The sequence below is a fragment of the Stenella coeruleoalba genome (assembly GCF_951394435.1).
Source record: "Stenella coeruleoalba genome assembly, chromosome: 20".
Classification (NCBI taxonomy): Eukaryota; Metazoa; Chordata; class Mammalia; order Artiodactyla; family Delphinidae; genus Stenella; species Stenella coeruleoalba.
In genome coordinates this window covers 47318932-47331303 of record NC_137166.1, presented here as the reverse complement: position 1 = coordinate 47331303, position 12372 = coordinate 47318932, and the positions used below count along the sequence as shown (strand labels likewise).

The following is a 12372-nucleotide window of genomic DNA, read 5'->3' as shown; positions in this document are numbered from 1 at the left end:
TTTTCCCTCCTTCCCTTTGTCCTTTTACCAAATTCTTCATAGAGCACCTTCCTTGCGCTGGGCACTTTGCTAGGCTGTGGGCATATGTCAGCAGGTGAGCTAGGATCCTGCATCTCTTCCAGGAACACAGGAAATGCAGTTTATGGTCTTGGGCAGCAATCACATTTGGCCACTAGGGGGGGTCCCAGCAGAAAGTGCTGAGCAGACTGGAGCCTCGGGCTTCTCTTGGCCCCCTTCCAGGTTGCCCCTCTGTGTGTCAAGGGGTGCACTAAATTCAGATCTGGAAGCCTAACCTGGAGGAGCATTTGGCTGTGGCAGTTCAGCCAGGCTCGGCTCATCACCGGCGTAACCCACAGGGACTCAGAGCTCCGGCCACAGCTTTCAGGGTTTTCTATTTCAGGACTGCATGGTTGCTTTGTTTCTTCCTAAGTGCTTCCAGACAGCCAGCCTAGACTAATCTCTTTCCTCTTGTACTTTACTTAAGGCCCAAGCCGTAAATAAAATGCTCTCATACACTGAGGTAAGTTTCCAGGAGTGTGAACCTCGTTGAGCACCGTGTCTGGGTCCCAGGACACAATAAGTGATGGTGTGTGAGCTGCTGAGTCCTGACCACGGACTCCTCAACTTCCCAGCCAAGGGCGGGCGGATCCTGTTGCCCCAGCAGCTGGGTCCATGTTCTAAGAGGCTGTGGCTGGCAACCCCCCTCCTGATGCTTGTTTCTTTTTCCACCTGGGATCATTGCCTTTCTTTGATTGTAAGAAACAGCTGCATCCCAAGCCAGGTGGGTAAAGGGGCTCATTAGACCAACACAGTGGTGCCTCTTGTAACCCAGGTAGAAAGTGCAGCCAGGCCCTACCAGGGACTGGAGGTGGAGCCTGGAAAGCTGCCTGTCTCCCTGTCTTTGGGGTGTGTGATTCTCATCTCTGCTTCCTTCTGTCTCTGCTCTTTTCTTGCCTCTCTCTGTTCTCTTCATTTGCTGTCATTCGTTCATCCAAACGGCCCAGCCAGCCCTAGTCTACACAATCTAGTTTCAAGGATGTCCCTAGCCTGACTTCTGGTCTGAACTGCTAGTTACAAATGCTGAGGAGGGAGAATGTGATGACCCCAGCTGACGTCCATTTTGGTCCACCCGGTTGTGGCCAGCAGGGGTGAGATCTCTGAGAAGAGGGTGCAATCCAGGAAGACACCCAGGAGGTGTTTGCTTGATCTTCTTTCTCTGCCCTTTCCCCTCCCCTGTAGTGTCTGAGCCCCTCCTACCTGCCCCTGCGATGTATGGCTGGAGGCTGCGGGCGGCTGCTCCGAGGACCCGAGAGCTGCTCCCTGGGCTGTGCTCAGGCGACACAGTGCGCCCTGTGCCTGCGGCGGCCCCACTGTGGCTGGTGTGCCTGGGGGGGCCAGGATGGGGGTGGCCGCTGCCTGGAGGGTGGACTCAGCGGCCCCCGCGATGGTGAGACGGGTTTTTGGATGGGGTGAGTGGGGCTGGCTCCTGTCTGCGTTCTGACGTGGGGTTGGTTCAGGGAACGTGGAGGGCCGCCGGGGGCTCTCACAGGTGGCGCTCAGGGGAAGGGGGAGCAAGGGCCCGGGTGGCTAGGTGAGTGGTTCAGAGGCCTCCACAGTGAAGCCCTGTATCCTCGTGCCAGGGCTGACATGTGGACGACCTGGGGCCTCCTGGGCCTTCCTGTCCTGCCCCCCTGAGGACGAGTGTGCAAACGGGCACCACGACTGCAATGAAACACAGAACTGCCATGACCGGCCCCACGGTTACGAGTGCAGCTGCAAGACGGGCTACACCATGGACAAGTGAGGCTACAGGCCAGACGCGGGGGCTTGGGTGGGGTTGAGGGGAGCAGGGCCAGGCAGACCGTGGGGTGGGAGAGTCTGTGGGGAGCGGTAGACGACGGGGCATGGATCAAAGTGGGACGCAAGAAAACATAGTCCAAGGTGTGGAGGAGGGTGTGAGGGCGGGGGCTAGGTCGTGGAGGGCAAGGTTGGTCAGTTAGTTTAACAGGATACCCTGGGAAGGGGGTCATCGCCCCTGGAGGAGGTGCTGGGCTGGACCCGGGGCAGGGGAGTGATGCAGCGGACGGGGGGGTGGACTAGTTGCGAAGAGGGTGGGCTGGCCGGTGGTGGCCTCAGAGGTGCGGTGAGGACCGTGCTGACGGCTGGGTGTGCCTTTGGGAGGGAGCGGCCCGCTACCCTGCGCTGACTCCTGCCCCACCCCTGCAGCGTGACGGGGCTGTGCCGCCCCGTGTGCGCCCAGGGCTGCGTGAACGGCTCATGCGTGGAGCCCGACCACTGCCGCTGCCACTTCGGCTTTGTCGGCCACAACTGCTCCACGGAGTGTCGCTGCAACCGCCACAGCGAGTGCGCCGGTGTGGGGGCCCGCGACCACTGCCTGCTCTGCCACAATCACACCAAGGTGTCCGTCCGGGACCTCAGGCCCTCGCCCCGGGCCTCTGTGCCTTCAGCCTACACTCAGGCATCTTGAGCCTCCTTCCAAGCCCCAGTGAGCTAGGCACAGGGAGGAGGGGGCCTAGCCCTATGCCAAGGAAGTACGAGAGGACCCTGGGGACACCATCTGGGTCTGTACCACAGAGGGGCCGCCCTGGATAGCGGGACAGAATTACTACTGGACCAGGGAGGGGGATCCCGTGGAGGAGCATCTGGGATCCTGCGGGGAAGGGCTTTCTGAACGCAACACTGGGGCTGAAGGGGAGTGAAACCCCATCACTGGAGGTGTGCAAGTGAAGGCACAGGGCTCAATGGCAGATGGGCTGGGACTGCCCAAGCCAAATGCCTGAGCTGTTGCTGCCCTCCCCTGGTGCTCTCAGAACCTTCCCCCAGCTCTCACACCCCCTCTGACCGCCCTGTCCCTGGTTTCCAGGGCAGCCACTGTGAGCAGTGCCTCCCCCTGTTCGTGGGTTCAGCCGTGGGGGGCGGGACCTGCCGGCCCTGCCACGCCTTTTGTCGGGGCAACAGCCAGGTCTGCGTCTCCAGGAAGGAGCTTGAAATGGCCAGGAGGGAGCCGGAGAAGTACTCGCTGGATCCAGAGGAGGTGCAAGAGACTGGGGTCCCGAGCTCCTGGGTCTGAAGGAGGAGGGGCTGGGGGCTCCTAGTCTGAGGGAGGAGGAGGCTGCCGGGCTCTGGACTCCTGGCTCTGAGGGAGGAGGGGCTGGTCCATGCATTTCTGTGATCACCCTGTCCTTCCTCGGCCAGATCGAAAACTGGGTGACAGAGGGGCCTAGTGAAGACGAGGCTGTGTGTGTGAACTGCCACAATAATAGCTATGGGGACAAATGTGAGAGCTGCCTCCATGGCTACTTCCTCCTCGACGGGAAGTGCACCAAGTAAGTGGAAGGGGGGCCAGGAACCCTTGCCCCGCTCAGTAGGAGCAGCTCTGGGAGCCAGGCTCCTCTCCCCAGTCCTCTGCCCTCAGTCAGGAAAGGCTGAGATCCCCTGAGGCACGGGTTGGGGGCAAAGAACTAGACTCAGGTGGGAGACCCTCTCCCTCAGGCCAGTGCTGAAACGCAGGCTACCGAGCAGCCCTGGTGGAGACTCTTGGGCAAAGAGAGAGAGCGAGGGCCCTGAGGGAGAGGCCTCAGGACAGCCTCCCCATTCCACCCCCTTACTTCTGCATGGTCAGTAAGCCCTGGAGTTCGTCCATCCTGGGTTCTAATCCTGACTCTGCCACTTACCAACACTGTGGCCTTGGGGTAAACGGCTTGACCTCTGTGAGCCTCAGTTTCCTCTTCTGGCCTCATGGGTTGGAGCTCACGTTTACAGCATCCAGCCTGGGCCCCTGTAGGTCGTGGGAGCTCTATAACCCCCGTCTTCTTCCCTCTCTTCAGATGTCAGTGTAATGGCCATGCAGACACATGTAACGAGCAGGACGGGACAGGCTGCCCGTGTCAGAACAACACAGAGACGGGCACGTGCCAGGGCAGCTCCCCCAGCGACCGCCGAGACTGCTACAAATACCAGGTGCGGCTGGAGAAGCAAGTTATGGGCCAAGGGCCCCGTGCCCAGAAGAGGTCAGGGCTGGGATGAGGTAGCCTGGCCCGGGCAGGACTGACAATGTGGTTCCGATATCAGTGGTCATGGGGATCAAGGTCAACTTGATAGACTGTTCCTGAGCCCTAGTCAGTTTCAGGACCCGGGTGGTGTTGCTGGGATCCCAGAAATGAGCCTCTTGTGGGCGGTGGAGGTGAGGAGACGGACTCCTGTACGGATAGTCACAACTTAGAGACTGCAGATGCCAGAAAACTCATCTCGTAGTAGCTTAAGCAAAAAAGAAAATGTGTTGGCTCTTAGCACTGAGGTCTGGAGTCCACTTGAGGAATGGGCAGATCCGGGTGCTCACACAGTGCAGTCAGGAGCCTTTCTTTCCCTGGGTCTTGACTCTGCTCTCCTCTGGGTTGGCTTCATTCTCAGGCAAGTTTTCGCTCAAGTGGTGGCCCTCACCTGATCACTTGGGGCCAGTAGGGGATCTCATATTATTACTAATACCCATATGCAAATTCCCCTTGAGTCCATATCCCCTTTCTTCAGCTGGGGGGCTCCTGGAGCCCCTGTACTGACTACCTGGTTGGTTACTGTGTTGCAGGCTCACCTCCCACAGAGGGGATATTCCATGTTCCTTCCTTGGAGTACAGCTCCTACCACCCCACCCACCTACCTTCTCTCTAGTTCCAGAAGGAAGAGAGAATCCCTTGCTCGCCTCAGTCTCCCTACCCGTCTATTGGCAAAGATGTGACCACGCCCAAAATGGCGACAGAGCTTCACAAGCCTTACCCCTAACATTTCCATCCAAGACCAGAATTTTTGCTTTCTTTCTTTCTTTTTTTTTTTTTTCAGCCTTGCCGTGCGGCATGCATGATCTTAGTTCCCCAACCAGGGATCGAATCCGTGCCCCTTGCATTGGGAGCTCAGAGTCTTAACCACTGGGCCGCCAGGGAAGTCCCCAGAATTTTTGCTTGCTTGATGCATAATCAGAAGGCCCATTGGTCTTTGTCAAAACAGACAGCTTCAGAGCTTAATTCAGACCTCCTCCGCCAGCAGCTCTGTTGGTAGCTCTGAAACAGCAGTTTCTTTACCTTCTAATGATAGCAGTAGTGGTTAGTATGTCAGGAGTGCCTGCCATAGATACAGTGGAGACAGCACAGACACGGAAGGCTCATGAAGGCTGTGCTAGGGCCTCGGTGAGCTGTGGGCATAAGAGCAAAAGGAGGCTCAGAGACTTGTCCCAGGTCAGACAGCTGGCTGGGTTTGGAGCTTGGACTGACCCTGGTCAATCCCAGAGGTTGAGTGGTTTCCACTGGACTACAGGAATCAAAATAGCTGTTATCCAGCCAACTCATTCACTCGACACCTCTTTACTGAGCACCTAATATATGCCAGGCACTGTGCAAGGCATTGGGACACAGTAGGGAACAAAACAGGCAAAATGTTCTGTCCTCAGGGAGTTCATGGAGGAGTCCAGCAACCAACAAATGAATATGTCAGACATGTAGTGTGTTAGTGATGAGCAGTAAAGAGGAAAATTAAGCAGAAAGGAGGGCTAGGAAATGTTGGGAGCGGAAATGGTAGATACAGTGGCCAAGGAAGGCCTCAGTGAGAATGTGACACTTGAGTAAAGACATTCAAACATGGGGCGGGTGGTGCGGGGCAGGCAGGAGAGCGATCCAAGCGGAGGCTCAACCAGTGCAAAGGCACTGAGGCAGGACCTACCCAATATAGTCCAGAAACAGCAAGACTAGCAGGCAAGGCTGGCTCACCTGTGCTGGTCCTGTGATTTCAGTAGTGTTTACTCTCTGTGTACAGAGGAAGAATCTCCAGTTCAGCACTATTCCAAGGCCACACAGCTAGTGAGGAGGTAGAGCCAGGATTCAACAGAGCTCTTCATTGCTGTGCCTCAGAGTTCCAGAGGCCTTGCCACTAGGATGCTCTGGTCACTGGGGTGACACCAGGATCAGCAGTGCTGGAGTGTAGGATGCTGTTAGTGTCCACACGGTGTCAGGGAAATCCAGGGGGGTCACAAGGAAGCTGCTGGGACACTGTGGAAACCCAGGGCAGGGGCTACTTACCAGTAGGTACAAAATGTCAGTCCTCCTTGGAGGAGGGCTGGACCCTGAGTTCAGCTCTGATGGCCGCTTCCACTCCCTACCCTGCCCGCAGTGTGCCAAGTGCCGGGAGTCATTCCACGGGAGCCCGCTGGGTGGCCAGCAGTGCTACCGCCTCATCTCCGTGGAGCAGGAGTACTGCCTGGACCCCACGTCCCAGACCAACTGTTTCCACGAGCCGAAGCGCCGCGCTCTGGGCCCCGGCCGCACTGTCCTCTTTGGCGTGCAGCCCAAGTTCACCAATGTGGACATCCGCCTGACGCTGGATGTGACCTTTGGCGCCGTGGACCTCTACGTCTCCACCTCCTATGACACCTTCGTGGTCCGTGTGGCCCCCGACACTGGCGTCCACACCGTACACATCCAGCCGCCACCGCCTCCCCCAGCCCCTCCACCCCCTGCTGACGGTGGGCCCCGGGGGGCTGGGGATCTGGGAGGACCTGGGGCCGGAGGTGGGCCGGCCACCCCAGCGGAGCCACGAGTGCGGGAGGTATGGCCACGGGGCCTGATCACCTACGTGACGGTGACAGAGCCATCCGTGGTGCTGGTGGTCCGTGGCGTGCGGGACCGGCTGGTCATCACCTACCCGCACGAGCACCACACCCTCAAGTCCAGCCGTTTCTACCTGCTCCTGCTGGGCGTGGGAGACCCAAGTGGGCCCAGTGCTAATGGCTCGGCCGACTCGCAGGGCCTGCTCTTCTTCCGGCAGGACCAGGCCCACATCGACCTGTTTGTCTTCTTCTCCGTCTTCTTCTCCTGCTTCTTTCTCTTCCTCTCACTCTGCGTGCTGCTCTGGAAGGCCAAGCAGGCCCTGGATCAGCGGCAGGAGCAGCGCCGGCACCTGCAAGAAATGACCAAGATGGCCAGCCGCCCCTTCGCCAAGGTCACCGTCTGCTTCCCACCCGACCCTGCTGCCCCGGCCCCCGCCTGGAAGCCGGCCGGGCTCCCACCACCCACCTTCCGCCGCTCTGAGCCCTTCTTGGCACCCTTGCTGCTGACGGGGGCTGGCGGGCCCTGGGGACCCGTGGGAGGGAGCTGCTGCCCACCAACCATCCCTGCCACCACTGCTGGCCTGCGAGCCGGGCCTATCACCCTCGAGCCCACTGAAGATGGCATGGCCGGCGTGGCCACCCTGTTGCTCCAGCTGCCTGGCGGGCCCCATGCACCCAACGGCGCCTGCCTGGGGTCAGCCCTTGTCACTCTGCGGCACAGGCTGCATGAGTACTGTGGGGGGAGCGGGGGTGCTGGGGGCGGTGGGCACGGGGCTGGTGCAGGCCGGAAGGGACTGCTGAGCCAGGACAACCTCACCAGCATGTCTCTCTGACCCATGGTGGGACCCTCAGCCACAGCAGTCGAGTCCCCTGAGGGGGCGCCCTGGACTTGGGGCCCCTCCACCTGGGACACTGTGTCCTCAGAGACCTCTGGTTTCCTTCCCCTGGGCGGGGTGGGGTGGGGTGGGGGGGGGTCCCCAGACAGGCCTTCTTTGTTCTGCATTCAACAATTATTTATTGAATACCTACTATGTGCCAGGCACTGTTGAAGGCACTGGGCAGAGCGGGAACCAAGACAGCCAAGGTTCCCTGATCTCGTGGGATTTAGGTTCTAGTGAAGGGATCCCGTTGGCATGCGCGCACATACGCACGCACACACAGACACATGAGTCAGGCCATGGCGAATGGGACAAGTGCCGTGAGGTAGCAACGGAACATGGCTGTGAGGAACCTTGGGGTAGTCAGTTGGTCCCTGTGCAAAGCTAGACTTTAAGAAGGAAACTGGCTGTGGGAAGAGCTGTGGGAAGCGGGATCCAGGCAGAGGGAACTGTTAGGACAAAGGCCCTGAGGCGGGAACCAGCTTCTGTTATTGGAAGGATCGGAAAGCTGGCCAGTGTGACCCAGACCACGTGTGAAGAGGAGATGAGGTCAGGGTCAGGCAGGGGCGGATCACCCAGGGCCTGTGGGCCACACATAGGGTTTGGGGTTTTATTCTCAGGGCATTGGGCAGCCATCGGACAGTTTTAGGAGGGAGAATGACAGGATCCGATGTATTTAAGAGGTCACTCCGCTCTGTGGAGAGTGGACTGGGGACGGTGAAAGAGAGGCAGCAGGGGGACAAGAGATGGGCCAGATCAGGGAAGTGGCCGTGAGAAGAGGAGTCGGGAACAGATGCAGGCTGTGGGTGGAAGGATGTGACGATGGTGTGGACGTTGGAGTGAGGGAGGGAAGGAGTCCAGGCTGACCCCAACTTTGTGGCCCAAACTGTGGGTGGAAGGTGGGTTTATAAAGACGGGGCAGACTGGAGCTGTGGGGGGAAACCAGGAGTCCAGCTTTAGACCTAAGATCCCCTTTAGAGACATCTCTTCGGGTAGGTCCAAGCAGGGAAACACAGTCACCCGGAGTATTTTCAGCAAAGGGAGCTGAGTGCGGGGATTGGCTCTACTGGTGAGGGATGCTGCCGAGAAGAGATGGGACAGTGAGGCAGCCCAGGGGCGAGCCAGAGCAGGATGCTACTGCTGCCACCGCGAGGCTGGAGGGACGAGGCTCAGGTGGTGGTACCTGACCCCAGGTCCAGGGTCACTGTGCTCAGAGGGGTCATAAGGAGACAAAGCCCCTGCCTGAGATGCAGCCCCAGGAAGGGCAGGGTTGGGTGGGGGACACCAGGGTTGGGAATAGAAATGGCAGAGTTTTCAACATACAGCTCTCTTCCCAGACAACGCTGCCTTGAAGCAGCATCTGGCTTTTCCCCAGGGCCTACCCTCACCCCAGCCACCACCTTGCTGAGCCCTTCTGCCCCTTGAGGACCGCCTCTGCCCCCCATCCCCACCCCATCCTAACCATCTTGAACTTGGGACTTCTCCTTTCCCAAGACTCCATCCCTCAGCTGTTTTTTTGGACCTTGGAGAGCTGGGCCCCGTGTCTTCCTCTCCATCTGAGGCCATGTGTGCCCTCAGAGGCCGTCTGAAAGAGGGGGAGCGATTAAAGCAACAAATAGTGTGGGGAAGATCCAGTGTCCAAGTGCTGTCTGTGTGCAGCAGATGGGCCGTCTTGGCTTTCTGGTGCTGACCCAGCACCTGAGAGCTGGTTAAGTCAGATAAATGTCCTTATCTTGGTGCCCCCTCCAAGCCGCGTGGCCTGAGCCTGGCTCTTCACTGTGTCTCCTGGCGGGGGTGGTGCCACTACAGAAGCTCTTGTTCCCCAGGAGGGATGAACTGAGGGGACATGAGGGCAGTGAGGCCTTTGACCCTTGCCCAGATCCCTGTCACAAGGAGACCCCTGCTCGTCTCAGGAAGGAAAGCAGACTGCCTTGCTCCCAGGTTTGGGTTTTATTCTGGCCCCTGACGTAAGAGAATTCAGGCAGCGCAAAGACTGAGGTGAGGCCCTAGCACGGTGAGCTTTCTCTAATTCAAGTAGATTCTCACAGCCCAAACCAAAAGCATCATGGGAGCCTTTATCCACCAGTCCCCTGGCCAAGCAAGAGTGCTTTTGCGAGGGAAGGTGGGAGTGGGAGATCTCCATCCCGTCGGTGGGCCTCGCTCAGCGTGGGAGTCTTGCTGGGAGTGTTCCGCAGTGTACTTACAACCCAGCCCCTAGGCACAGGCCGGCTGCTTCATCTGCTTCTGAGCCAAGGACATGACGATGTGTTGGATTTAGGGGCCTGTGAATATCATGGTATCTTCAGACTTCATGAGCAACTTAAGGAGTTTTCAGGGATTGCCCTGCCCACACGTTCTGCCTTTATGAGCTGATGGTCGTACCTAACCTCCAAGACGTGACTGTGAGCTTACATTTTACTGAATACCAATGCTAGATGCTCGCTATTATGATCTTTCCAACAGTCAAATCTATGAGGTAGGGACCATGTAATCCCCATCTTGCAGATGAGAAGACAGAAGTTCATAGACACTGTTTAGCTGTTGAGCGACAGCTGCCATTTGAACCCAGACCTGACTCTCACATCCATGTTCCTGACCACCAGTCTCTTCCACTTCCCAAGGAAGGACTGCTATATTTAGCATAAGTTGACCTAGCTGTCTCAGCACAGAGTGGACACTAGGAGTAGGTGTTCAAAATGGTCAATATCTGCTCAGGATAAGGCAGAATTTCCCAACTGGGGAGCCAACTAGCAGTGGGACACGCTGCCTCAGGGAGTCCTGAGGCCAGTGGGGTCATCCCACATAACCAGAAAGGAGTTAAGGTGGTTATTCAAGACTCCCCCATGGGGGCTTCCCTGGTGGCGCAGTGGTTAAGAACCCGCCTGCCAATGCAGGAGACATGGGTTCGAGCCCTTGTTCGGGAGGATCCCACATGCCACAGAGCAACCAAGCCCGTGCGCCACAACTACTGAGCCTGCGCTCTAGAGCACGCGGGCCACAACTACTGAAACCCGCGCATCTAGAGCCCGTGCTCCACAACAAGAGAAGCCACCGCAATGAGAAGCCCGCGCACCACAACGAGGAACAGCCCACGCTCACCGTAACTAGAGGAAGCCTGTGGTGCTCGTGCAGCAGCGAAGACTCAACACATCCAAAAATAAATTAATTAATTAAAAGTGCTGGCCCTCTGCCAGGTCCTGCTAAATGCTTAGGGGAAAGAAAAAAAAAAAACGACTCCTCCATGTTGTGTTTGGACCCTTTGGTAAGGTCTCTTATTAGCAGTCACCCTGTGACTTTGCCTTCCTGAGCAGCGCGTTTGCACTCTGACTGGACTTTTCCTCTGGGGCACAGAGCCACCTTCTCTTCAGCTCCTGTCACTGCTATGCAGATGCCCCTGTACCAGTGCCCCACAGCATGTGTTCCTCGTTTTCCACGTCAAACCCTCAGCAGTTGCCTCTCCCTGATACCCACACACCCGAATGCGAGGGGCTTGTGGTGAAGTGAGAGAAAGCCTGGACACGGGATGCTAGGGACCTGGATTCTAGCCCATGTGTGGCCACTGATGGCCTAGGGACTTCAGGAGAAGGGGAGAAATTTTACCAAGGGCCTACAGCACTCCAGCGCTGTGCTGGGTGCTTGGCATGAGTCTTTTAATCTTCCCAACGTCACAGCTGGGAGGTATGGGCTTGTTCCCCCATTCTGCAGATTCGGAAATTAAGTCCCTTGCCTAAAAGTCAGAGCAGATTAGTAGACGAGTCCAGATTCCGAAACAAGCCTGTCTGACTTTCCATTGCCCCCCTGTATTACCTCTAAAATCTCTTCCCTTTTCTAAGCCAACGTCTCCCACCTGTGATCACACATTGTCTCCACCTCCACTGGGCTCCGCACTGTTCTGGACATACAGCCGTCAACAAGGTCCCTGCTCTCATGGAGCTGACAAGCCAGTGGGGAGCCAAATAATAAAAGATTCGGTATGTTGGAAAATGACTGGATAAACGAGGCAGTGAAGGAGGGGAATGGGGAGGTAGGTACTTGCTCTTTAATGTAAGGTGGAAGTGGGGGGGGGGGTCACTTTTTTTTTTAATTTATATTTGGCTGCGTTGGGTCTTCATCAGTGCGTGCAGGCTTTCTCTAGTTGCAGCGAGCTGGGGTTACTCTTCGTTGCGGTGCAGGGGCTTCTCATTGCAGTGGCTTCTCTTGTTGCGGAGCCCTGGCTCTAGGAGCATGGTTTTCAGTAGTTGTGGCTCACGGGCTCTAGAGTGCAGGCTCAGTAGTTGTGGCGCACGGGCTTAGTTTCCCTGCAGCATGTGGGATCTTCCCGGACCAGGGATGGAACCCATGTCCCCTGCATTGACAGGCGGATTCTTAACCATCTGCGCCACCAGGGAAGTCCTGGGCCTCACTCTTAAGATGACATGTGAGCAGAAGTGAAAGAGTGAGCCATAGGGACATCTGAGGAGAGAGAGTTCCGAGTTGAGGGAACAGCCAGTGCAAGGATCCTGACGTGGGAGCGTGCCTAACATCTTAGAGAAACAACCAAGAGACTCGTGGAGTAGAGAGAATAAAGAGGAGGTAAGGTCACAGAGGGAATAAGAGGAAGATTGTGCGGGTCCTTGAGCCACCGTGAGGACTCTGGCTTTTACTACGAGCAGGAGGAGCCAGCAGAGGGTTCTGAGCACAGGAGGCATGTGATCTATTTCAGATGTCCACAGGGCTTCTCCGTGGGGAAGAGACTAAAAGGGTGGAGTTAGGGCAGGAAGCCCAGTGAGGAGCCACTGCATTTGTTTAGGCCGAAGAGGAGGGTGGTTGGAACAAGGAGGCGCAGTAGAATGGGAAGAAGGGAGATTCTGGATCTGTTCTGAAAGTAGAACCAACAGAATTTGT

General features: G+C 57.3%; 1 protein-coding gene across 3 annotated transcripts in view; it reads left to right on the top strand.

The window, feature by feature from the left end:
- Window positions 1-7443, top strand: part of MEGF8 (multiple EGF like domains 8) — a gene marked incomplete at its 3' end in the record, with an annotated part of 41618 nt that extends 34175 nt beyond the window's left edge. For all 3 annotated transcript variants that reach the window (XM_079906721.1, XM_079906722.1, XM_079906720.1), the window contains 7 exons: window positions 1240-1447; window positions 1641-1800; window positions 2227-2419; window positions 2885-3055; window positions 3217-3347; window positions 3849-3981; window positions 6175-7443. In XM_079906721.1, the coding sequence (XP_079762847.1) occupies window positions 1240-1447; window positions 1641-1800; window positions 2227-2419; window positions 2885-3055; window positions 3217-3347; window positions 3849-3981; window positions 6175-7443 (2265 nt within the window). The remainder of the gene's footprint in view (window positions 1-1239; window positions 1448-1640; window positions 1801-2226; window positions 2420-2884; window positions 3056-3216; window positions 3348-3848; window positions 3982-6174) is intronic.
- Between the last annotated feature and the right edge of the window lie 4929 nt (window positions 7444-12372).